General features: G+C 40.4%; 1 protein-coding gene across 2 annotated transcripts in view; it reads left to right on the top strand.

The window, feature by feature from the left end:
- Positions 1-21,463, top strand: part of Alg5 (ALG5 dolichyl-phosphate beta-glucosyltransferase) — a 71,410-nt gene extending 49,947 nt beyond the window's left edge. For both annotated transcript variants that reach the window (XM_029570424.1, XM_008847124.2), the window contains 4 exons: positions 6,120-6,179; positions 11,916-12,067; positions 18,018-18,103; positions 21,259-21,463. In XM_029570424.1, the coding sequence (XP_029426284.1) occupies positions 6,120-6,179; positions 11,916-12,067; positions 18,018-18,103; positions 21,259-21,374 (414 nt within the window). In that variant the 3' untranslated portion in view covers positions 21,375-21,463. The remainder of the gene's footprint in view (positions 1-6,119; positions 6,180-11,915; positions 12,068-18,017; positions 18,104-21,258) is intronic.
- Positions 21,464-26,520: the final 5,057 nt, after the last annotated feature.

Raw genomic sequence — 26,520 nt, 5'->3', positions numbered from 1 at the left:
GGTGCGGAGAGCTGCGCTATAGACTTACCCCAAGAGGCCTGAGGATAGTCCTGACTTTTCTTTTACTAATTTCTAAATTGGTTCAACTTTGCTTACATGTTTCTACCTCATTTGGAGCCAGTTTGTCTTTTTGGATACCTGCACCAACTTGTATTTCTGCTTCTGTTTTTTGTTGTTTTTTTTTAAAACTTTGGTTCTAATTCAGACAAAGCTATTTTCAAATTCCACATGATTTGAACAACTGAATGCTTTCACCTCACTTACCCTTATACATATATGGATAATGAGCCCGAATTTATAATCCCAAATCCAGATTAAAATTGGAACATAATGCCCAGTGTTTAGGCTGTGTTGAGCATTTGATGATGCCTGTAACTAATAATAATGTACTTTTTCCATCTAATTCTGATGTTATCATTTATGATGGTTAATGTAAATTGAGTCTATATAAATGAAAAAGTGTTAAGTGATTTTGATTAATCATCTCTAGAAGATCACTTTATTTTTTTTATGTATAAGTGTACTACCTGTATACATGCACATACATCTGTGTCGTACAGTGCCCACAGAGATCAGAAGAGGGTGTCGGATCCCCTGGAACTGGAGTTACAGACAGCTGTTAACCTCCATGTGGGTGCTGGGAATCCTCACCATCCTCAGTGGTTAAGAGTAGCCAGTGCTCTTAACCACTGAGCCATCTCTCCAGCACCACTTTATGTCTCTTATTTTTTTATTTTGTTTTATTTTATTTTATTTTATTTTTGTCTTTTTGAGACAGAGTCTCCCTGTAGCCCCAGCTGGCCTGGAACTTACTTTGTAGATCAGTCTGGCCTCGAACTCACAGAGATCCACCTGCCTCTCCCTCTCCAGTGCTGGGATTAAAAGCATGCACCACCACACCCAGCTTTTTATGCCTCTTTTAAAAGCCAACTGTCGTAATAACTTAAATATTCATTTTTTTAAAACCATAGGAAATCCAACCATATCCTAAAAGATGCTTAAAAGAATGATGCCATGTTTACATATAATTTCTGAGCTGGGCAGTTTTTAAAAACAAGAATATCCTTCATTCTTACAGAACAACCAATATTTTGAAAAGCTATTTAATCTCACTATCAGCAAATCAATTATATCAGAATTCTTCAAATTACAAAGTTTTTTAAAGCTTTTAGAGACCTATGTTGGGGAAAATGAGACTTTAAATGAATGTTTTGGGTTTGAATTTGATTTTACTTTTCATTAATTTAGCTTATGAATTTCTCAAAGTTGGCAGGAGATTCGTTTTTATTGTACAATAATGCTTCTCTTTCTGGGTTCAGAGTTTCAGCTTATTTGCCTATGCTATCCAAACTTTAGCAAGGTTCTTCTTTAAAACCTTTCTTTCCCTGGGGCTGGAGAGATTGCTCAGCGGTTAAGAACACTGGTTATTCTTGCAGAAGACCCAGGTTCGAATCCCAGCACCCACGTGGCAGCTAACAACTGTCCATAACTCCAGTTCCAGGGGATCTGACAGCCTCTTCTGTCCTCCGTGGCCATTGAACAACACGGGTACACTTACCTACATGCAGACGTAACACTCATGCACATAAAAAAATAAATAAAAAATAAATATTTAAAAAACAAAAAACAGCCGTACGTGATAGCTCATGCCTTTAATCCCAGCACTTGGGAGGCATTGGCAGGCGGATCTTTGTGAGTTCAAGGCCAGGCCTGGTCTACATAGTGAGTTCCAGGACAGCTGGGGCTACAAGGAAACCCTGTCTCAAAAAAGACAAAAAAAAAACCTTTCTCTCCCTTCCTGGAGAAAGTAGCTCTGTCAGCAAAAGGAGGAATAAGTTATTCTTACTATCAAAAGTAGTAAACAAATACAAAGGAGGATAAATATTCCCCAAAAGTTGCCTTTTTTATTTAAAAAAAATTAATTCAATTACTAGTGATTAAATTTTCAACTTAGCAAATTTAAAATGTAAATAATTCTGACTAATCCAATACATTAAAATAAATTTGTATTTGATATCCAAAATATTAAGTGTTTATTTTTTGCAGTGCTAGGGATAGCACCCAGTACCTTGGGTATGCTAGACAAGTGCTCGTAGCCATGTTCCCAGCCTGGGTGTTTTATATTCAAAGATGTTCTTTCAGGACCCTTTAGAATCAGGAAATTAGATATGGTCAATGAATAGGCAATTGTTGAACATTTATATTGCCCTTTCAATGGTCACAAAAACAGACTACTGTGCAATATTACTGTGACAAATTCTTGAAAAATAAACCCAAATCTTAAGCCTCTGCATTTTCAGGTTTGCAGGAAATATGTCAGAATATGTGACAGAATATGTCAGGTGTTGCAGTGCATCTGATCACAAAACCCAGAACAGAAAGTCTAGGGGCAAATGTGATTCTTGACAGGTGTGGTGGCCCTCGCCTTTAATCCCAGCATTTGGGAGGCAGAGGCAAGTGGATCTCTGTGAGTTTGAAGCCAGCCTGGTCTACATAGTGAGTTCCAGTCCAACTGGAACTGCAGGGAGACCCTGTCTCATAGACCAAAAAGAAAAAGAAAGAAAGAAAGAAAAAAAAAGTGATTCTTCAACAGTTAAATTACAGGAAAAAAAAAAAAAAGTTTAAAGAAGCAGAAGGAACCATGGAGAAAAGAAACATCAACCAATTTAGGTAGATTTTATTTGGTTTTTGGTCTAAGGAAGCTGAAAATATATGATAAATGGTGATAAATGGGCAAATTTGAAAACTTTAATGATATTAAAGAACTATTAATATTTTAGATATGCTAGTGGTATTTCTATTAAAATATATCAATTTGTAGCATATATAATCAGATATACAGTACAACCAGCCACATTTTCATTTCTTTTTAACTCCCAGAGTAAACGCTGTACATTTCTTTTATAAGTCACTGTGTGTGTCTGTCTGTCTGTCTGTCTGTCTGTGTGTCTGTGTATGTCTGTGAGTATTTTGGTTTGGTTTGGTTTGGTTTGGTTTGATTTGAGACAAGGTCTCACTTAAGCTCAGCTGGCTTAAAACTCATTATGTAGACTAGACTGGCCTCCATCCCACAGAGATCCACCTGCCTCTGCCTCCCAAGTGCTGGGATTAAAGGCATGTGCCACCATGCCCAGCCCCTATATTTTTAATTTTGCTAAATATTTTCCACAGAGAATGTACAGATTTGGTGTAGAAAACAGGGTTAGGTCTTTTTTTTTTTTTTTTGCATTACCATTGGTGTAAGTGTGATTGACATTTTCAGTTGTTTAGGAGCAATTTTCCTTTTGCTTTTGTCTTTTTAAGACAGGGTCTCATGTAGCCAAGGCTGGCCTCAAACTCAGTTCCTGATCTTCTTACCTCCACTTCAAAAGTGCTGCTAGGTTTAGAGCCATGCTCTACCACACTCCACTGAAGACCTGTTTTCTAGACACTATTCAGAGGCCTTTGTCTTTTTCAACTGAATTGTTGAGTGCTTTTAAAAATAATTTGTAGATACACTTTATACATTTTGGAAATATTTACCTAGAATATACATTGTTAATACTTTGCCTCGATTTATATGTTTTTTAACTGAATATGTTTAGGTTTGGGGCATTGTTTTTGCCAAATGGCAGTTTTTAAAGTTCATTATCAAATTGATCTATATTTTCATATTCATTTATCTATATATTTATTTGCTTGTTTACATATTTTTCTTTTTAATAGTTTATTGATTCTTTGAGTCTTCCACACAACTATTTATTTTTGGAGACAGGGGCTCAGTCTGTAGCCTAGGCTGGCCTGCAAGGTCCTCCTGCCTGAGCTTTCCAAGGCTAAGATTGCAGGTCTGTGTCACCATTTCCAGCTCTCAGATCTATCTAAATGTTCTATCTACTTGTATCTTTCTTGAGATCATTTATAAAATGATCTCTAATAGTTTACCTTTAAATCTTTATCTGAGTTATATTCTAATATTCAGTTAAGCAGATCAAGTCAGTTTATTTGGTTTTCAAATAACTCCCATTAAGTCCCACACCATTTCTAAGCTCATCTTTTCCCTACTGACTTAAAGTATCATGATATTGGAAGTACTCAGCTTGTTTGGATTCTCGATATTTTTCTTTTGCCTTTCCATTCTGATGCATGGATTTGTCTCTTCGTATTCCACTACGTTATTTTTAATTATTGTAGTGTTATAATAGGTTTTTAAGTCCTTTGGGACCAGTCTTTCCTCATGCTTAGAATTTTCCAGATTTTTTTTTCTTGCTTATTATTCAAGCTTGTCTCATTCACTTAAAAAGAAATTTTAGCATATTAGCCTTAAATTCACAAGTTAATTTAAGGAGCACTAATTACTGCTGTTGTCACCTGTCTGTCCAGAACCCCATCTGTCCCATGTTAGATCTTTGTCTCCCTTGTCAGCATCTACATGATCTCCTGGATGTTGCCACATTTCTTATAAAGTTCATTTCTGGACTTTTCTTTTTCATTGATGTTATAAATACTGTCTTCTGTTGTACATTCTGATTATTGTTTATACATTTGAAGACAGAAGTATTATACATAATCTCATTTTATGTCCACTCATCCTTTTAAATTTTGTTTTGCTTAATTTTTTGTAATGTGTATGAGTGTATTGCCTGCATGTATGTAAGTGTACTCATGTAGTGCAGTGTCCAAGGAGGTCAGAAGAGGGCGTCAGATTCCCTGGAACTGGAGTTACAGATAGTTATTAGCTGCCATGTGGATACTGGGAATCAAACCCTGGTCCTCTGCAAGAGTAATCAGTGCTCTTGACCACTGAGCCATCTCTCCAACCCCTTTGTTTTGTTTTTTGAGGTAAGGTCATTACATTGTCCAGGCTGGCCTAGAAATGACCATCCTCCTTCTTCAACCTCCCAAGTACTAGAATTATAGGTATGTATCACTTGCCCAGCTTGAGCTTTTAAATATTTATTTATTGGGGAGCACAGCAACACTCCATGTATGGAAGGCAAAGGACAACTTGCAAGTGTCAGTTCTCTCTTCCCATCATGTGAGTTCTGTGGATCAAGCTCAGGTCATCAGGCTTGGAGGCAAGCATTCTTACCCATTGAGTCATCTTGCTGCCCAAAAGGTTTTTTGGTTGGTTGGTTGGTTGGTTGGTTGGTTGGTTGGTTGGTTGGTTGGTTGATTTTGTAGTACCGGGAATTGATCCTAGGGTCTCATGCATGCTAGGCAAGTACTCTGCCATTGAACTATATTCCGAGCCCCTTAAATTTTTTTATAGTAGTTTTTCAATTACTAGACTTGTATTTCCACTGTATATGCCATTTATAGATAACCTTTTTGTTTCTAAGACCATTATTTTCCTAATAATAATAACATAATATTCTAAATCAGAAAAATATCATTAAAAATACAAATTGAAATGCCAGACATGGTGACACCTTTAATCCCAGCACTCGGGAGGCAGAGGCAGGCAGATCTCTGTGAGATCCAGGCCAGCCTGATCTACATAGTGAGTTCCAGCTGGAGCTACAGGGAGACCCTGTCTCAAAAAGACCAAAAAAGAAGATACAAATTCTATTCCTATTGTACTTAGCCTTATTTATTTTTATTTTATATGTATGCATGTATTGCCTGCATGTAGGTAAGTGCACCTGTGTCGTGCAATACCCACGGAGGACAGAAGAGGCTGTTAGTTGTTAGCTGCCATGTGGGTGCTGGGATTCAAACCCGGGTCTTCTGCAAGAACAACCAGTGTTCTTAACTGCTGAGCCATCTCTTCAGCCCCAGTGTTATTTTTCTTTTAAAATATTTTATTTATTATTTTTATTTTATGTGTATGCATGTATTGCCTACATGTAGGTAAGTGCACCAGTGTCGTGCAATGCCCGCAGAGGACAGAAGAGGCTGTCGGATCCCCAGGAAGTGGAGTTATGGACAGTTGTTAGCAGCCATGTGGGTGCTGGGATTCACACCCAGATCTTCTTCCAGAACAGAGAGTGTTCTTAACTACTGAGCCATCTCTCTGGCCCCTAGTGTTATTTTTCCGAATGTTTCTAAAGATGATACATTACATTGAAAATGAATGTGAATGTATTTGTAAATGATACTTTAAATACTTAAAAAAGATAACTGCATTGCTTTTTCCTCAGGATCAAATGGCCATTGCATGTGGATCTAGAGCTCATTTGGAGAAAGAATCAATTGCTCAGGTGAGACTTTCCCTGGCTGGCATGGAGCAGCAGCTTTTTAACCCATTTTTTACAGACACATATGGCAAGAAATAGGTTCTTTATGTTTATTCTATTTAAATGAGCTTCCCTTCAGTGTCCTTCCCCCCCCCCCCTTTTTCTTTTTTGAGACAAGGTCTTCCTGTAACCCCAGCAGGCTTAGAACTGCTAGAGGAAGCTTAGAGAGAATGTCAGATCCCATGGAGCTGGCGTTATAGGCATTTGAGAGCCACCTGACAGAATGGGATCTGAATCCAGGTCCTCTGGAAAAACAGCATGAGCTCTTAACCACTGAACTGTCTCTTCAGCCCGGTGACTTTGTCTGTCTCTTTTTTTTTTTTTTTTTTGAGACAGGGTCTCCCTATAGCCACAGCTGTCCTCAGTCTCACAGAGATATAAAGCGCAGGGATTAAAGGCATGTGCAACCACGCCCGGCCCAGTGATGCACTTTTTAGCCAACCAATTTTCCCTTTTAGTGCTGCTCATATTAAAATTTTTTAGTGCCAACATCATGTCTTAAAGGGAAAACTGTCTCATACACAAAGCGTATTAAAAATACCATGTAAAATTACCTTCAGTATATCAGTATAAAATGGATATTAAACAAAAATGACTTTCATATTTAGACTTGGTCCCTTTCCCCAAATATTTCATTTTATATATGTATGTATGTATGTGTATGTGCACACACACACAACAGTATTCCACAGTCTGAAAAAAAGTTCACCCTTTGAAGCACCTCTAGTCTCAGGCATTTAGGATAAAGGATAGTCAGACTAAATTTTGAATTTGTTCATAGTTTAAATACTTATTTTTTTCCTAAGAAAACACTTATCTGAAAAATTTGACAAATTCCTGACTGCTTGTTTTAGAAAGATATAAATCACTAAAGACTTTAAGCTATTGTTTTGTAGAGTATACTAGAAAAGCCAGAGTGACTTGAGGGATAAAGAATCTTAGGTATTATCTTTGCAAAGTGTCTTAAGTCTTAGTCATGCTTTTTTTCATTTTAAAATGTATGTTTTTGAGTATCAAGCCCAGTTACTATCCATTATGTTCTTAGTGATTCATCAGGTAGATTGGAGAATAAGCAGTGTTGTTCTCTTTACATACATGCAGGCAAAACACTTATACACATAAAATAAAAATTAAATAATTTTTTAAGAAGAATGGAAACCTAGACTCTCCTTTTTTATAAGGGCAAGCAAGCAAAGTTTATTGAGATGTAAGGAAACAACTCCTTCGGCTGGGAGGGACTCCAAAATGAGTTGCCCTGGACTCTCCATTTTTTTAGGAGTAAGCTATTTTAACATCTAGCTAGTATTTTTATATACCATATAATTCTCATTAGTGTTTGAAGAAGGTTAATCTATTATAGAGATTATCACAGTTCTTAAAATTTAAACTAGGTTTAGAGATTAACTATTCCATCATCATTGGTTTATTGATAGTGGGGATAAAGGAAATGGTTTATGTCCAGGATGATCAGCACATTATTTGTTGCTATAAAAGTAGAGGCCATAAGAAACTGATTCTGACTATGGGAACTATAACTCTATCCCCTGCACAGATTGCACAGCCCAGTGACACTGCTAATACAGACTGTCATCAGGTGGGATGGTGTTCTATTGTATAAAAAGAGGCTGCTGGTATAAGTACAGTGTAATTATGTCAAAAAAAAATTTGTAAGTAAAAACATTGAAAACAGGCTTGGCAATAGCTTAATGATTTTGTGGATAAGTGAGTAAGGTTTGGTTTTTGGGTTTGGGTGGGGTTTTTTGTTTTGTTTTGTTTTTTCCTTTTTAAGAATATGAACCAGTAGCGGGGAGAGCTAATCTTTTTGGTGAAGGAAAATAGAGAAATAGGAAATGAGAGGAACCATGAAATAATCTAGGCTGCAGAGGTTTGGTCCCTGCTTGTTGGTAGCTTTGTGTTTTGGTTTTGTCTTTTGTTTTCGTCTTTTGTTTTCCTGTAGTGCTGAGGATCAAACCCAGGGCCCTCTACGTGCTGAACAAGTGCTCTACCACTGAGCTATCTAGCCCTTTGGTTTTATTTTTAATTATGTAGTTTTAACTTAGAACTCCCATTAGTTAAAGCCAGGCATGGTGGGACAGTCCTGTAATCCCAGCACTCAAGAGACTGAGATAGTACCAACCCAAGTTCTAGATCAGTCTGAGATACTTAGTGAATTCCAGACCAGCCTGGGCTACAGTGTGAGGCCCTGGCTCACAAAATCTTCTATTAGCTAAAAGCTAAATTTTTCCTAGAAATGTAATTTAAATGAAACTGTGATCTAAATCTTATTTTACCTCCAAATACTTATAGCTAGAAATTAAGGACTCTATCCCAGATCTACATTTATAATTTATCTTGTTTCTATCTACTCATTCTTCTCTTTCTAATTTGACTTAGGGCCTCTGGCTTGGAGAGGATTTAGACCTGTTCTGTAGAAAGTGTCCTGACCTACCCGCTAGAGAGCAGTAGTTGCTCACTGTGGTACTGCTTGTAACTGCTACCCAGTAGGCCTGTTATCCAGATAATTTCTCTTAGAACTATACCTGCCTTATGGAAAGTTGTCTCTAAGAAACACAAGAGGCATCTAATCCAGGAACTTCCTTTTCTTTTACTGTGCTGTATGCAGTGTGAGCCCTTAGATGGGGATCAGTCTGGACAGTAAAAGAACAGAAGAATCAAGATGCCGAACAGCAGCTTCAATAGCTTATGGCATAGTATTATGCTAACCAATCTTTTCTAAGTATTTTATACATATCCTCAATTAACCTGTTTTGCTGCTCTCCTGGAAGATGAGCAAGGTAGAGCACAGGTAGAATGCATCTGCTTCTTTACAGGAGCCCATGTTCCCATGTGTTCTGTGTAACAGTTTGAACAGTCCAGATATTCTAGAATTTATCATTTGAAAACATTCAGAAATAGAATCCTTTGGCATTTATCTGATGCCTTTATTTTTTGTTTTGTTTTTTTTTGAGACAGGATTTCTGTATAGCTCCAGCTGGCCTAGAATTCACTATGTAGACCAGGCTAATCTCAGTCTCACAGAGCTCCACTTACCTCTGCCTCCCAAATACTGTATTGAAGGCATGTGTCACTACACCTGGCTTGGTGCCTTTATTTTTTAACATACTGAAATTACCATTCTTTACTTTTCTCCTAAATTCCTATATTTTATAGACTTTGGAGATATCTTTAATATTAAGATGGTGTCTTTCCTTTGTGCTTTTAAATGTCCATTTCAGATGTTTATATCCTAAGCATGAAGTTTCCTGTATTGTTTTTGTGGCTCTCCTTAATGAAGTAAATCTGTCCTACAGCGTATTTTAGGAGTCTTCTAAATTTCAAGTGAAGTTTTAAAGATAAAGCAAAATCTTGTTTTTGGTTTACCTAGATTATCATGCTTTTACATATGCTAGAAATAAAATAAAGGTCTTATCATGAGCTGCACACCTATGGGGGTTTGTTTGCTTGTTTGGGGGGTTGTTTGTTTTGTTATTTTGAGAAAGCATCTTCTGAAACTTGCTGCATAGACCAGGATGGCCTTGAACTCACAGTTTTCTACCTGTCTCTGCTTCCTAGGTGCTGGGATTAAAGGTATATGCCACTATTCCTAGCTTCACCTACTGGGTTTTTTTTTGGGGGGGGGGGGGATTTTTTTTTTTTTTTTTTTTTGGGGGGGGGGGGTATTTTTGTTTTTGTTTTTTTTGGGTGGGGGATCTTTTTGAAACAGTCTCCCTGTAGCCCCAGCTGGCCTGGAACTCACTATGTAGACCAGGCTGGCCTGGAACTCACAGAGATCCACCAGCCTTTACCTCCTGAGTGCTGGGACTAAAGGCGTGCACTACCTTGCCCAGCTATTAGCTGCTATCCTAAAACCAAGCATAATAAATTTATTAACACCCAAGCCAAAGCAGTCATGAATGTTTTTACATGGTAACAAGCTCCCCTTCATCACAGTAAAAACCATTCAGGCAGAACAGTGAACAGGTACTGTTTTCCACCTTTTATTTTTATTTTCCTATCTTTTGGTTTCTGTTTGTTCCTTTTTTAAGCATAAATACTCTTTTGGAAGTTTTATCAGTCCACCAGTGTTTATTAGAAATATGTATTGGAAGTATTTTATGTGGAAGGCACTGAGCAAGCTATTGTGAGCTTCCCAAAGTATTTTAAGATGCAGTTTTTACCCTACCCACTAGAGAGGTAAGAGCCATTTGCATCAAAACTCAATTGATGGTGGCAGGTGATAAAGGAGAAGCCTGGGTGTTTTAAAGGTTCTTCTTTACATACTTTATATATAAGGACTTTATTCTCCCTTCCCTTCCTGCCCAAGTTGTGGCCCAGAGAATAAAGCCCTCAAGCTTTCATTATAAAACCATCATTGAGTTCCAGTTACTTCCTGGACCAAGTTTTTGGCTAACAGCTTTAGTGTAATTTCATTTTACCCTTCCAATAACTTTGTGGGGTAGACGTCATTCCTGCCAATAAGTATGGGAGCCAGGACTCGAGTCTGCTTGGTGAGACACATTTCTTCCATCTTTATTGTCAACCTGTTTGCTAGTGATTTTAAAAAGCTAGGTGAATGAAAAATGATAGTGTAGATTATAATTATGAAAAGCTGAAAGAGGCTGTGTTTTGCAGTCCATAGACTTAGGAAGTTGCCTCTGCACGTAAATAATATGTTGATCGATGGGTCATTACCTTAAATATGGAACACTTTAAAATCTTACCATTTTTAAGATCTTAAATCTGACAGTCCTGAATGCAGTTGATAATAATGTGTCACAAATGTTTTTTTCTTGAGGCGCTGGGGGTTGAACTCAGAGCCTTGGGCATGCCGGGTAAGCACTCTACAGCACTGAGTAGTTACATATGATCCTTCAAAAAAAAAAAAAAAACTCTTTTTGATAATTTATTTCATTCCCATTGTTGTTGCTGAGGATGAAGCCCAGAGCCTTATCTGTGCTAGGTGAGCACTCTCCCACTGAGCTACATACCCTGCCCTTGGTTTCTTTGAGACAGTGGCTCACTGTGTAGCCCAAGCTGGCCCTGAACTCACAGTCCTCTTGCCTATATCTCCCAGCTCTATTCTTACATTTTAAAGTCTGCAGTGTTTAATGAATAATAGAATATTGTTTCCTATTACTACCAATAGTAATTTCTAATAATAATAGTGAATCCTAAATTTAATATCCAAAGCACTTTAAGAAAATTCCCATCTTTACAGTATATCTACTTAGCTGTCTGGCATGCCTAATTAGAGAGACTGGGTTTTGTGTTTCAAACCACTTTTCTAGTATATAACCCTTGCGATACTCTTCTGACAGTGTTGTCACTAGTTAAATATCAAACTATACATTCTATCTTTGGGGTTTGTTTTGTCAGTTATTCAGGAAATTATCGCCTTTTTTGAAAGTGAGATGTTCTCCCTCATCACAGCTGGGTATTTGCCTGGCTGAAGTGCTGGCCCCCACAGGTCCTGGACTTGGTCTAACGCAGGCCCCAGGAACCCTAACTTCTCCCATGCTGCTCTGCTCTCGCAGTGGGCATCCTCACTGAGCCTGTAACACCCTGCCAGGGAAGGCAGTGAGCAGCCATGTCCAAGCACCCAGTCAGAGGAACATTGAGGGCTGGAGGCCCTCTCTCCAGCCAGGTGTTTTCACTGTCTCCTGAGATGGAAAAGTCATTTCTGTTTTGTCTTTGTTTCAGCGCTCTTACTTCCGTACTCTTCTCATGTATGGGTTCCACTTTCTCGTGTGGTTCCTTTGTGTCAAAGGAGTCAGGGACACACAGTGTGGGTTCAAATTACTAACTCGAGAAGCAGCTTCCCGGACATTCTCATCTCTGCACATTGAACGATGGTAGGTCTCTAACTGGAACATATGTGCTATCTTACTACCCAGCAGGTATCCCAGATGATGGGACACAGCCCTGTTTTTTCATGGTGAATATCAATTTGAGTAAAATGACACTTATATTTGTGAACTTAGTCTGCACCTTTATGCGTCACCAGGTTCAATCTTATCTTGAAAATACTCAAAACACAATGTTTGATTAGTTATGTGTTCACCCTAACTGTAGGCAGTGTCAGCTGTCTGGCTGGAATGCATCCTGTTTCCCTAAGCTTCCTTTCCCCTTGAAGAAGAACAAAAAACAGAGCTATCAAGCAGAAAGGCGCCCGCCCTTCTCTCGCTCCTTTCTGGATCTCTCCTCAGGCAGGTCCTTTGATGGCCATGCTCTCTTCTACCTTCTTCAAAATCTGGTCTTGTCCATTTCTTTTCTGTCTTGTGTATTCAGCCTTTCCCTCTTAATCACATCTTTCCTGAAACTCTCCAGTGACCCTGCACATGCCCTTCAGCTCCAACCACATCTGGCTTCTTCCACAGTCATCCTTTTCTTAGGAGTACCCTGTACTCACTGTCTTCATTTTCCCCTCATTCCTTACCCCACTTTAATGATTTTTCTCCATTCCACTTACCTCTATCTCATAATTCCAATGTTCATATCAGATACTTGTCATACCTAGCTCCTTAACTAGCCCTAGCATTCCCTTGCCCCTGCATGTATCCAACCATGACCACAGCCTGTTGGTTTTAGCTTTTCTGTTCCCCAGTTTCTCTCCATTCCCACCACCAGAAAGGATACCATCCTTTTCCAGACTGTCCATGCCAGGCTGCAGCCCCAGGTGCCTTTTGAGTCACTTGGCCTCCTCTGCTTACAATCCTGTGATGGCCTCCCATGGCCATTAAAGGTACTGCATAATCTGACTTTCCACATGCAGACTTCTGCCCTGTCATGTCCCCTTCTACATCCTTCTCTGGGTAACCTGCCCTCCCTCTCTGGACTAGCTCAGGTGCCCCAGTCATGTGCTGTTGTACTACCATAGTCTTGATTCATAGACCCTGTTATATCTTAGTTATTTCTCATTTGTGTAATTACTTAATGTTCCATTTCCTCTGTAAAGTATATGCTCTTGAGGAGCTGAGACTGTAGCTCAGTCGGTAGAGTGCTTGCCTGGCATGCATGAGACCCTGAGTTCGAACCCCAGCCAGTTTTCTCGAGTAGGGGAAAGAACATGAAGTCTACGAGAGAAAACTTTTGCTTATTAACTTATTCTGCTAGAGAGTGCCTAGCACATAGTGCGCAGGAAGTACTGCTCAAAGCATTGGAGCTTAGTATTGGTCATGAGTTCTGTGTAACTGCAGTTCCGAGTGTATCTGTACAAGCATTCCAGTATGTCTTCGTTTTTAATGTCTCTGGTAACCTCAAAAAAATTATCTTAAACTGTAGTTTCAGAATTATAATGATCGTATACATATGTTTTTAAATCTTTTATTTCCTAGGTTAAAAAGATTAAGCAAACCAGGCATACACCTTTAATCCCAGCACTTGGAAGACAAGGGCAGGTTGATCTCTGTGAGATGGAGACAGCCTGGTCTTCATAGTGAGTTCAAGAGAATAAGGCAACGTGTGGTACAGCAGGACACCGACATCCTCCCCTGGCCTCCCTGCACATGCACAGGGGCAGACACCTACATACACACACAAATTAATATAAAGTTCATTAATGCACTAAATATTTTAACTTTATTGATAGAATTTTTACATTTTTATTGTAAATTGATACCACATAAATTGTAGCTACATATATTTATGATGTACAAAGTGATGGAATGATATATGGATATAATGTACAATAATTAAATTCCTCTAGTTGACATATCTGTCATTTAAAGTACTTATATTTTTGTGGCTAGAACTGTTATTTTTTTGTTTGTTTATATTTTGAGACAGATCTCCCTGTGGCCTTAGTTGGCCTGGAACTCACTATGTATACCAGGCTGGCCTGGATCTTACAGAGATCTGCCTGCCTCTGCTTCCCAAGTGCTAGGACTAAAGGCATACACCACCACATGGGCTCTGGTAAGAACTTTTAAATGTAATCTTGGTGATTGGGAGGGGGTATTTTTTGAGATAAGGACTCACTATGTAGCTCACACAGTTCTCTTGCCTCATCTTCCTATGTGGTAAGATTACAGGCAGGCAGGCACCACAATCCCCAGCTTATATTCCTTTTTTTGAAGAATGTCGATCCAGGTCCCTTGCCCATATTTGGGGGTGGGGGGGGTGTAAATTTTGTATTGAATTTTTGTGTATTTCATACAGAACATCTTAATCATCTTTATACCCCCTTCCTCATTGATACCTGCCCCTCAAACTGGATTTCATGCATTCTGTCATTTTGTTAAAGCCTATCAAGTCAAGTTAGTGTCCCCAGATGTCCCTCACTGCAGTTCATCCACTGAGGCTTAGTCGACCTATCTAGAGTCCCTCCCTTTAAGACCAGCTCTTCCTCGCCCAGCAGTAATCAGCTGCCAGTAGTTCTTCAGCTAAGGTCAGGGCCTGCTGCCCAGTTCCCCAGTTCTGTGCTGGGTTTTTGTCTGCTTGAGTTTGCATGGGTCATGTGCATGCTGACACCATTCCTGTACATACGCACAAGGTCCCAGGAGCCTGTAAGACTATTTCCATATGGTCATGCACCTCCTCCCTGGCTCTTACAATCTTTCCGACCCCTCTTCCACAATGGTCCCTGAGCCCTGGGTGGGTGAAGTTTAATATAGGAGTCCTGTCAAAGGACCCACACTCTGCAGACTTATTCTCTACGCTTTGACCATTTGTGTCCTTTTGTGTTCATGGCCCTCTGTGTCATGAGAGAGCTTCATTGATGAGAGTTGAGGGATGCATTAGTGTTCTCTCTACCCCTTGTTCTACTGTGTTCTGTGAGACTTGTCCATATTTTTATCTGATGATTTGCTTTCTGTGGTGTTAAGTTCCTTTTGTTTTTGGATAGTAGCCTGAATGGCTTGCAGATACATATTTTCTCCCAATCCAAGAGGTATCTCTTAACTGTTAGTTGGTTCCTTGGCTATGCAGAGCTTTGTGGTTTGATGTACTCTCATTTGTATGTTTTTGTTTTTGTTCCCTGCACCTGGGGGTTAAATCTTTACAGATCATTGCTCTGACAAATGTAGTAGTTTTTCTCCTATGTTTTTGTCTTAGTTTCTTTTCTTGTTGCTGTGATTAAAAACATATGACCAAAGCAATTTAAGAGAGAAAGGATTATTTTAGCTCACAATTCAAGATACAGCCCATCACGGTGAGGCAGTCAAGGTGCAGGATCTGCTGGTCACATTACATCTACCATCAGCAGACAGAGGGGGATAGCTGCATACTTGTCAGTGCTCAGCTCGCTTTCTTCATTTTATATAGTCCAGGATCCCCTGCCCAGGAAACAGGCCCACCCACAATTAAGAAGACTCCTCCCACATCAATAAACGTAATCTAGATAATTGCCCACAGGTTTGCCCAGAGGCCCCAGATCCCAAGTGATTCTAGATTCTGTCAAGTTGATGACTTAACAGTCAGTAACCAGCATGGTTTTCTTCTAGTAGTTTTAAATTCCAGTGTTTGTCTTTAGTACATTTTGAAGTACTCTTTGTCTGTGCTATGGGTACCATTTCATTCCTCTACATATGGATATCCAGTTTTCCCAGCATCATTTATGTAAGAGTCACTTCCTTTAGTTCCAAAATGTATGTCCTTTAATCTTTTGTTTCTGTTTGAGTGTCTGTTTTGGTTTTGGTTTTTGATTTTATGAGACTGGGTCTCACAGTACAGCCCAGGCTAGCCCCAAACTCACCATGTAGCCAGGCTTCAAATTCAAAACAATCCTGCCTCAGCGTCCCAAGTGCTGGCATTACGGGATAGGCGACCATACCCAACTTCTTTTATTTCTTAATTTTATTTAAATGTTTATTTAGTTACTTCATATGTCTAAGTGTTTTTCCTGATTGTATATAAGTATACCATGTGCATGCAATGCCCACAGAGGCCAGAAAAGAACATCATATCCCCTGGAACTGGAGTTAGAGATGGTTGTTAGCCAGCAGGTGGGTCTGGGAACTGAACCTGGGTCCTATCCACTGACCCATGTCTCCAGCCCCTGTGCCAGCTACTTTAATCATTTCTTTGACAGTTTCCTCTCTCTGTTTCTTCTGACCTATCTTAGAAACAGATGAATTTCCATGCTGGTTCTGTAAGTCTATCCTCCCCTTTTCAATTTTTGTTCTCTTGAGGTAATTCTCCTGTTTTTAACCATCTGGGCCTCATTTTGAATTTTTATTTCTGTTGCCAAAATTTTGATTTCCTAAAACTAATTTTTGGCTTATAGTATTAATTGCTTGTTTGGTTTTGGTTTTGTCCTTTCGAGGCAAGAGCTCATGTAGTCTAGGCTGCTCTCAGACTTTCTGTATAGCTGAGGATAGCCTTGAATTCCTGATCCTTCTGCCTCTACCTCCAAAGTGCTGGGATTATAGGTGTATGCCACCACACTTGGCTAGTTTTATCATCTTAACTAAATATTTTATTGGGAAAAGAAAAGACACTTTAATAATTTTTTTACATATTTTTTTTGGTTTTTTTTTTATGTATATGCGTATACTGCCTGCAAGTGTATGAGTGTACCTGTGTTGTGCAGTGCCTGCAGAGGTCAGAAGACGGCATCAGATCCCCTGGAACTGGAGTTAGAATAGTTGTTAACCACCATGTGGGTGCTGGGAACTAAACCCAGGTCCTCTGCATGAACAGCCAGCCAGTATTCTTAACGACTGAGCCATCTCTCCAGCCCCAGAAAAGACACTTTAAAAAATAGTTTTCATACTGAATTATCCAAATACTTGGGATTAGAACAGTCTGGATGGTGGTAATGTTGTAGCAAAAACAAAACTTGCAAATTCAATTGTCTAAACTCAGAGAAATCAAGTGTTTGGGGCATGTTTGCCTGTGCCCTGCTTTAATACCACGTCCAGAAAGCTTGAGCTGTGCTCCATGAATTCTGGAAATGTGTAATAAGGGGGACTATGACCCAAGGAAGAAAGCAAAACAGTGAAGAATTTCCTTTACAGACAGCGTGGAGGTTGAGGGGGTGGTGATATATCCCCTGTCAAAGGATAATTTTGCTTTTGAGAAATTTTGCAAGCAGAATACAGAAAAACCTCTGAATCAGGATTCAAAACCTTATGGAAAACAGACTTGACCAAAAGCCAGGGACTGACTGGGGAAGAGGTTCAAGAACGTCTCTGTCCTGGGTAGGAGGAAGGATAAATAAGAGTCCAAACTAGGCATGATTGTAGCAGTGTGGCGTCAGGACAGCATATATGGGTGCATCTTGTCACACACAGGAGCCTCCCAGACTAGGCTTCAGCAGCTTTTCACTTTCAGTAGCTGCCAGGACCACCCTATACAAGACAGCAGCACAAGTAAGAGGACACCGAGTCAGAGAAAAAACCTGGGTCCTTGGCTGATAGGAGAAAGTGGTCACGCAGCTGTCGGGTAGCCAAGCACTTCACCCAGCTCTGCTTTGCTGTTTTTCTGAGTCAGTTGAAGGTGCTGGTCAGTTCTGCATCGTGAACTAGTTAAGGCTGAGAAAGAAAGCCTTCCATCTTGCCGACTTCTAGGATTCAATTTTCTCTTGGCACGTACAAGGTTATTTTCATCTCTGAGGGTATCTGAGTTGTGGTAGACATTTCCTGTTTAAATGCTATCAGTATTTGACATACTGAATATTTTATTTTCCATGAAGCTTCTGAGCCACTCAGTGTTCAGTTGTTTGACCTTTTGTGAACCTGATCTTCAGTTTTACAATAGAAGCTTTACGTCTGCCTTGTAAGCTTTAAAACTTGCTGTGGTAGAGATTTAATGATGCCCTGTTTATCTCTTTGAAAATAAACATCAATATATTATCTGTTTCAGGGCATTTGATGTAGAACTGCTGTATATAGCACAATTCTTTAAAATCCCAATAGCAGAAGTTGCTGTCAACTGGACTGAAATTGAAGGTGAGTGTACTGCTTATTTACAGCTCAGCTCATCTTGGGTCAGCCAGGGAAGAGATGTCAGGCACTGCAGTTGCTGAGAGTCTGCTGGCCCAGAGTCCACCTCTCTCCTTGCTCAGGGTCCTCTAGCTCTTCACAGAGAGCATCTTTGCTCTATCCAGCAATGTCCTGCTGCTTTTCCAGTCTCTTCTTAGGGACTTCAGTAGTCCTAATGGCCCGAGGAACTTCATTCAAACCTTTTTCAATAGACAAGGCTGTGGTGATTCAGTAGTAATAACTGAGTACATACAAACCACTATGCAATGCTAAATAAGAAACTACAGATGTTTTTATTCTGGATCCCTGCTTTGCAGAGCCCATTCAGAACCCCACACCCTTATATTTGAGACATGGTCTCACCATACTGCTCAGGATTGTCTCAAACTCATGGACTCAAGCAATCCTCCTAGCTCAGCCTCCTGAGGACAGAGCCATTTAAGTGTTACCTGTATCTGTACATATATCCAAAAATGTAACGATTTCTATAATCCACAATACTATGAAATCTGTCATAAATATGTCATAAATCTTTAAAAATTCCTGTTCAGACAGCCCTGCCTGCACACAGCTGAAAATATATTCTAGTTTTCTACCTTGTTTACCTTGGAATGAACCTAAACAATCCCACTTTATGGAAGTGCTTAAGATTATCAGCTGAAGACTTTTTTGTGTGTATTTTTGAGACAGGGTCTCCCTGATGCCCCAACTGGCCTGAAACTCACTATGTAGATCAGATTGGTCTCAATCTCACAGAAATCTGCCTTCCTCTGCCTCCTGAGTGCTGGGATTAAAGGCATAAGCTACCTCGCCCAGCTAGCTGGAGACTTTTTAAGTTAAGCAATTTTATCTGAGAAATGGGGATGACTGAACCCTATCATCACAGTCCATTGGTGCTGTGATTATGGCTTTTCGGGCCTGGGTTTCACCCTCCCACATTGGGGCAGTGGACTGAGGCCTCTGCTGTATCCAGGGACATCAAATCTCGCCCCTGGAGCTGGACACTTTTTCCAAGTCCACCCTCCAGGTAAGGGTCTGGATGCATAGAGACCTCACTCTCTGTTCAAGAGTCTTGGTTGCAGTAAGCTAGTTTGTTCCCTAGCATCAAGTAGCTTGGAGGTACACAAACTATATAGTGACTTTGCAGAAATGTAGTAATCTTCACCATTCTTCTAGAGTCAGAGAGGACCAACCTCATGGGCAGGTGAAGTGGGAAAAGTACAAATCCCTTTTGGAGCCGGGCATAGTGGCTCACACCTTTAATCCCAGCACTTGGGAGGCAGAGGCAAGCAGATCTCTGTGAGTTGGAGGCCAGTCTGGTCTACATAGTGAGTTCCTGGCCAGCTGGGACTAAAGGGAGATCCTGTCTCAAAAAAGACCAAAAAAAAAATAGGGGCTGGAGAGATGGCTCAGCAGTTAAGAACACTGACTGTTCTTGCAGAAGATCGGGGTTTGAATCCCAGCACCCACATGGCAGTTAACAACTGTAACTCCAGTTCCAGGGTATCCGACAGCCTCTTCTGTCCTCCACGGGCATTGCACGACACGAGTGCACTTACCTACATGCAGATAATACACACATACACATAAAATAAAAATAATAAATAAGGGGCTGGAGAGATGGCTCAGCAGTTAAGAACACTGGTGGTTCTTGCAGAAGACCCGGGTTCAAATCCCAGCACCCACATGGCAGGTAACAACTTTCTGTAACTCCAGTTCCAGGGGATCCAGCAGCCTCTTCTGTTCTCTGAGGGCATTGCATGACATGGGTGCACTTACCTACACAGCAATACACACATATACTTAAAATAAAAAATAAATAATAAATATAAAAATAAATAAAAACTAGTCTTTAAAATATAATGCGCATGCCTGTAATCCCAGCACTTGGGAGGCAGAGGCAGGCGGATCTCTGTGAGTTCAAGGCCAGCCTGGTCTACATAATGAGTTCCAGGACAGCTGGGGCTACAGGGAGACCATGTCTCAAAAAGACCAAAAAAATCTCAGGTTTATGCTGTTGGCTCATTTATATTATAAAAGATAGTCGTGTTGATGTCTGTCCCCTGATTAATAATAGAGAATAAGACAAATGACTATAAAATGCTTTGTGGTAATGCTTTCAAAAGAAAGCTATTTCGACATTGAGAGCAGTAGGAAAGGTCTTCTTTGAGGATAAAGTATGATGGAGAAGTAGTGAACCTTGGTTGTGGATGTTCACTGACCTACAGGTAGAGCACAAGTAGTGGCCATAAGAGTCACTGCATAGATCAGACATCCCGTTAGACTGGTATTCCTGTGTAGCCTGGGACAGAGGTAGGGACAAAACTGTGCAGGCTGACCATAGGCATTAGTTTTCACTATTAAGGATAGATCTTTTGCTAGGTATGGTGGTGCATACCTGTGATTCCAGCCCTCTGGAAGCTGAGGCAAGGAAGGGTAACAAATTTGAAGCCAAGTTTGGTTAATAATGAGTTCAGGGCTGAGATCCTGTCAGGAGAGAGGTGGGGGGAAGGAGGGAAGAATGGATCATTTGTAGAGCTTCTATGTGCTATATTTGTAGTTCTGTGTGGAATTACTATTTTTCATGAGCTGGTACCCAGTTCTAGAACCTTCACCATGGGTAAACCTTTCTTCCTCACAGCCTGTGAAATTTTCACATTTAAAATTCTCCGTTTTCACTGCATAAGAAGTGTGCTTTTATTTGGGGAAAACAAATCACTTCAGCTTTGGATTTTTTTGTTGTTGTTGTTTAATCTCAGATTTAAATAAAATCAAGATGCTAGATGCTCACAAAGATCACTGACTTTTAACCACTCTTTCCCCCTTCCTGCACCCCCTCTCCCCCTTCCTCTCCCTGTCTCTCTCCACTCCCCCTCTCTCTCTCCCCTTCCCCTCTCCCTCTCTTCCTCTCCCTGTAACTGTATCTCTCTCCCTCTCCTCCCTCCTCTCCCTCTCCCTCTCTCCCTCCCTCTCCCTCTTCCTCTCTTCCTCTCTCACACTGCTGGGGATGGAGCCAAGGGGTAGATAAGTACTTTGTCACTCAGTCCCAGCCCCAGCTTGAATTCTAGGGTACAACTTTAAACTGAGTTAATTAAAGTTAATTTATTTTATTTTTAATGCAGGTTCTAAATTAGTTCCATTTTGGAGCTGGCTACAAATGGGCAGGGACCTACTGTTTATACGACTTCGGTATCTGACGGGTGCCTGGAGGCTTGAGCAAACTAGGAAGATGAATTAGTTTGCAGACCTGGGCTGCATCTTTATGTATCAGTATCATGTTATTTCACTTGAAACCAAGATTTTAAATAAAACTGGGATGGACCTGTTCCCATTGTCTGCCTGCGAATATTTTTAAGAATCAACTGCCATAAACAATTTGATGTCTTTTGGGACAAAAAAATTTTTAAGTGTTTATATCATAAGTTAGATTTTCTTTTGCTTTAGCAGTTTTAATTTTGGCTCTTGTCACTAAGATTCTGAGATACATAATTTTTAGGTTGAAGACAGAAGCAGTTCTTAAAGTGCCTGCAAAATTTTCACAAACTTGATATAAATCACATCCTATAATAGTCTAGGCATTTAAAAGTGAAGTTAGTCTATAAGTTTAAATATACACAGATTTACCTGTATAACTGAAATCCATATTCAGACTGTGAAATCGCTAGGCTCAGTCATAAAGATACCTATTTCCTTATGGTTTTCTCTCTCTCCTACCTTTACTGGATGCACTGTACCATCTTGCCTCCTACATCCCTTTCCTTTGGAGTTTGTTATCTGGAAATTCTTTTCTTTCTTTGTTTGTTTTCGTTGCTGGCCATCAAACCCAGGTCCTTGGGCAAGCTAGGCAAGAGTCTACTACTGAGCTGAATCCCCAGCCATTGGAAACGATCAAAAAGATGAAGTTTTTGCTGGGTGTGGTGACCAGCTGTGGGTTTAGTCCCAGCATGTAGGAGGCAGAGGCAGACACATCTTTGTGAGATTGAGGCCAGCTAGCTACATAGCTAGTTCCAGGCCAGCTATGAGACAGTTACCCTATCTCAAAACAAAACAAAAACAAAGTTTTTAAATAATAGTCAGAGTACTTATTTAGTGCCAGAATTTGAGATACTCTAAGGACTAATACATAATATAGTTAAAAATAATGACCTCCAAAAATCAGATTTAACACATTCCTGATATCATATAGACAGAATAATAACAGCTGTTCTAGTTTGGATTTGAAATGTCTGCTGAAGGCACATGTATTGAAGGCTTGGTCCCCAGTGTTTGGCACTATTGAGAGGTGACCGAACCTTTAGTAGAAGTTAGAACACAGGGGGTGTGCCCTCTAAAGGAATATTGGGATGTGAGTGTGTGTGTCTGCCTGTCTGTCTGCACTTACCTTTATGAATACAGTCACCTGAGCTAGAATTGAGGCATTTTGAGGGAAAACTAACTTGATTTACAGAGCCTGCTAATATAAGCTGTAATGACAGTAGTGAAAATATCAGCTACTATAAGTGCAAGGAAGCATGACGCATTTGTGTGCATTATTTACGTAAATCTGAAAGTTACTGTCATGCAAATATAATTAGCCATGTATCATAAATGAAGAAGCAGATATAGACAATTTTCTCAGGATCCGCAAACTAGCCAGTAGCTATACTTCCTCAGAAACCTTACACAGGAGATGTGAAAGAGCTCGGGATATGCCAGGGTCAGGAGTATGGTCTCATTAAGATCAGACAACTTAGCATTTCTTTTCTGCTTTCTGACTTATTCTCATAAAATGCTTACATATGAAGATTTTTTTTTGGCTTGTGCTACACCTGAACAATATATCTTGATGTCTATAATTCTTTCTTCAAATAGTTCTGGACTTCTGCCATTCATAGTCAATTCTCCGGTTCATTTTCTTTATTGTTAACAATTTCCTTAAGAACAGAAACCTTGCCTTTTATTTGTGTGTCTCCATAGCATCCTAAATCGTGATTGATCAGAAAGGTTTCCCAGGTAGTCATATAAGCTACCCCTTCAATTCTTTTGTCAAAAACTGGGGGCTGGAGAGATAGCTCAGCGGTTAAGAACACTGGCTATTCTTGCAGAAGACCCAGGTTTGAATCCCAGCACCCACATGGCAGCTAACAACTGTCCAAAACTCCAGTTCAAGGGGATCCAACAGCCTCTTCTGTCCTCCGTGGGCATTGCACGACACGGGTACACTTACTACATGCAGGCAGTACACACATACACATAAAAATAATAAAATATTTTTTTTAAAAAACATTGTATGAAAGACTGTCCATTTCATTGACAGCCAGATCCCTTGAAGGAGCAGTCTAGCAAGTGGCTTTGATTTTGTTCATTCCCAAAGGCACCAAATCCACAAACAACTTTATTAATCTAATAAGAAGTGATACATTTGACACTGACTTTGAAGTAAAACTTCAGTAATATTTTAATGGTGATAAAACCTAATATTGTCCTAGATTAGATCCTGCCTAGACTCCTATAGGACTGAAGGCTGAGAGAGGACAAAGGGAGAGCAATACTTGAACTGCTCAATCACAAAGCATCTCAAAACTGGAAACAGTGTATTTTCAGTATCCCTTGACTGTTGGAGGGTAGATAGTATCATAGCAGGGAACGTTAAACCAAAACCCAATGGTCATAGTGACCACAGTGCACCTCAGCTTTCCCGAGCTTGAAATTGATTCAGATCCAGTTGTAAAAGTCCCCATTTAACAACATAGTCACCCCAGGAAGTATGTGCCAGCACCCCATTAGATTCCTGAGGCCATGGATAGTGAATATGGAATAAATGCATATACTGTATTTTTTTATTGTACATATATAACTGGCAAAAATTGATGTATACATTAGATACAGTATAACCATAAAAGTTTTGTGAATGTGCCTACCTCTCTCCCTGTCATTCCAAAATCCCTTCTTGTGAACCATGGTTTGTGTTGTGGTTGGACATTGAAAGTGAAGCCACAGGAAAGATACCTCATACAGTCAAGTTCCATTTATTCATACCACCACTCAGTACATGCTGAGTGCCCAGCAGCCCTGCTGTAACAGGTGTTAAATGCTGAGGTAGCCATGCAAATAACAGAACCAGGTATGTTCTGAGGAAGAACTTTTGCAGTCCCAAAGGAGGGAAATGCCCCTTCTATGGAGACTGCTGCACAAGCCAAACTTCAGAGCTCCACCGCCATTTAAGAGACAATTCATTGCCCATCAGTTCTGCTTGGTCATTGTTATTCTGAAATAGAAGAGCAAGCCTGTTCCCTCATATATTGCATCATGTTCCTCTAGATTAATAGAAATATTTTCTCAGGAGTCTTAGTTAAAAGGACCAGTTGAATCAGGACGAAGGTAGAAAGAGCAAAAGGACAGTGAGGACAGCTGCTTCCGGGAAATGGAGTCTTCTGTCCATTCTTGCTGGAGATGACTGAGAACACTGGCCATTATTTCTTTTTTTTTTTTTATTTTTATTTTATGTGTATGAGTGTATTGCCTGCATGTATGTGAGTGCACCCGTGTCGTGCAATGCCTCAGAGGTCAGAAGAGGGCTTCAGAATCCCCTGGAACTGGAGTTAAGGACGTTCGTAGCCGCCATGTGGGTGCTGGGAATTGAACTCGGGTCTTTTGCAAGAGCAGTCAGTGCTCTTAACCACTGAGCCATCCCTCCAGCCCCAATAGCCATTATTTCTAAAGCAAACAAAATTATGTTCTGAGAGATGGAAAGGGCTGACAAGCCAGGAATCAAGAACAATGAGGAGACTGGTTTCTTGATGTTTTGTTTTGGTTTTTTTTTTCCAACTCAAATGCCCCAGAGTTGGAGCTGAGAATGGCAACTTGGAAATGTCAGTGAGCACAGACAAAACAAAAAGCCTCTCTTGCCAGAGGACCAAGAAAGGAGCAAACTAGCAAGACAGAATACCTTTAGAAAGAAACTTCTATATTCTGAATACTAGAAATCTGGAAGCCCTGATCCCAACTGACCAGAGTGAAGGTTGAGTGAGAACCCTGCACGTGAATCCCATGAGGCTGGATTCAGTGAGACACACTGCCAGGGCCATGTCAGAGGAGGCAAAGTAGGGAGCAAGACTTCTTTCCATCTTTGGGACAGGGAGTGCATGTGAACAATCTCAGTTGGGGCCCCTCACCTTTCTCCTTTGCTTGAGATGGGGTCTCCTGTTTTGTCCTGCATGCACAAGGCCAGAGGGCCCATGGGCTTTCAGGGCTCTCCTGTCTCCATGTCCATCTCACCTGGAAGCACCGGGTTTATAGAAGTGCATCATCACGTCCAGCTTCCTCTGCGTTCTGGGCACTGGTACTCAGGTCCTCACACTTGTGTGGCAAATGCTTTCCCCACCAAGCCGTCTTCACAGCCTCTGGGAGCAGAACTTACATTCGAACCAGTTAGATGCGAGTCCTTCACCCCCATGACATCAGAGGAGACCCCCACAGAAGCCAGGACTTCTACCACAGTGACAAGGTACTTCACCTTTGCCCACTGAGGTATCATCAGAGGAGGCCTTGAGGAGTTAGGCATCAGGGGAGGACTTCTCCCTCTGGTGACCAGTGGTTAAGAGGTCCCCCCTACCACAGTGACAAAGACCATGTAATCAGGCAGAACTCCTGCCCCTGCCCAACAGCAGTCAGTAGACCCTTTCTCTGGTGTCAGTGGAGGCCAAGCAGGAGAAGAACTGTCCTTCCATCTGTATCTGGCATGAGACTGTTTGCCCTTCCCTGCTAGAGCGGGGTCCACAAAAGCTAGCTGAAAGAGAAAGTTTAAATCAGGTCTGGTCTGAGAACATTAAAAAGATCTAGATTTCAGAAGAAAATTACAAACCAACGACCAGAAAAACTCAACTTGGATAAAAAAGACAATAGATAGAAACTAACACTGATGTAACAGAGATGTTAGAAATAACCAACAAAAATCTTTAAAATGTTTTGATGCAGTTACAAATATTCCTCAAACAAATAGAAAATTGGACGACAGCAAAGAAACATTTAAAAAGCAAAGTAATAGAAGTTATGAAGAACTTTATAATTGGATTTAAGGTCCACTTCACAAGATGTAGTCCATACCTGGCACTCTGCAGGGCTAGGTATGTGGCTACCCGGGTCACAGGCCATAGGGGAGAACTTACTACTATTATTCTGCTGAATAAACATAGTCTTAAACTGAATCCTAATGACTTACTGTTATACCCATAGATTAGTGCCTCTCTCAACTCTCACCTGAGAAGCTTCTTCCTACAGCAGATGGTGATTAACACAGAAACCCACAGCTGGTCAAAGTGCCAAAAATAGGAGACTGAAGATGATTATCCCTAAATTGAACCCTCTCTCTCTCTCTCTCTCTCTCTCTCTCTCTCTCTCTCTCT

This window comes from Nannospalax galili, unplaced genomic scaffold (assembly GCF_000622305.1).
Source record: "Nannospalax galili isolate Female #2095 unplaced genomic scaffold, S.galili_v1.0 scaffold1283, whole genome shotgun sequence".
NCBI lineage: Eukaryota > Metazoa > Chordata > Mammalia > Rodentia > Spalacidae > Nannospalax > Nannospalax galili.
Note: the sequence above shows the minus strand (reverse complement) of the source record. Positions and strands in the feature narration are given on the sequence as shown.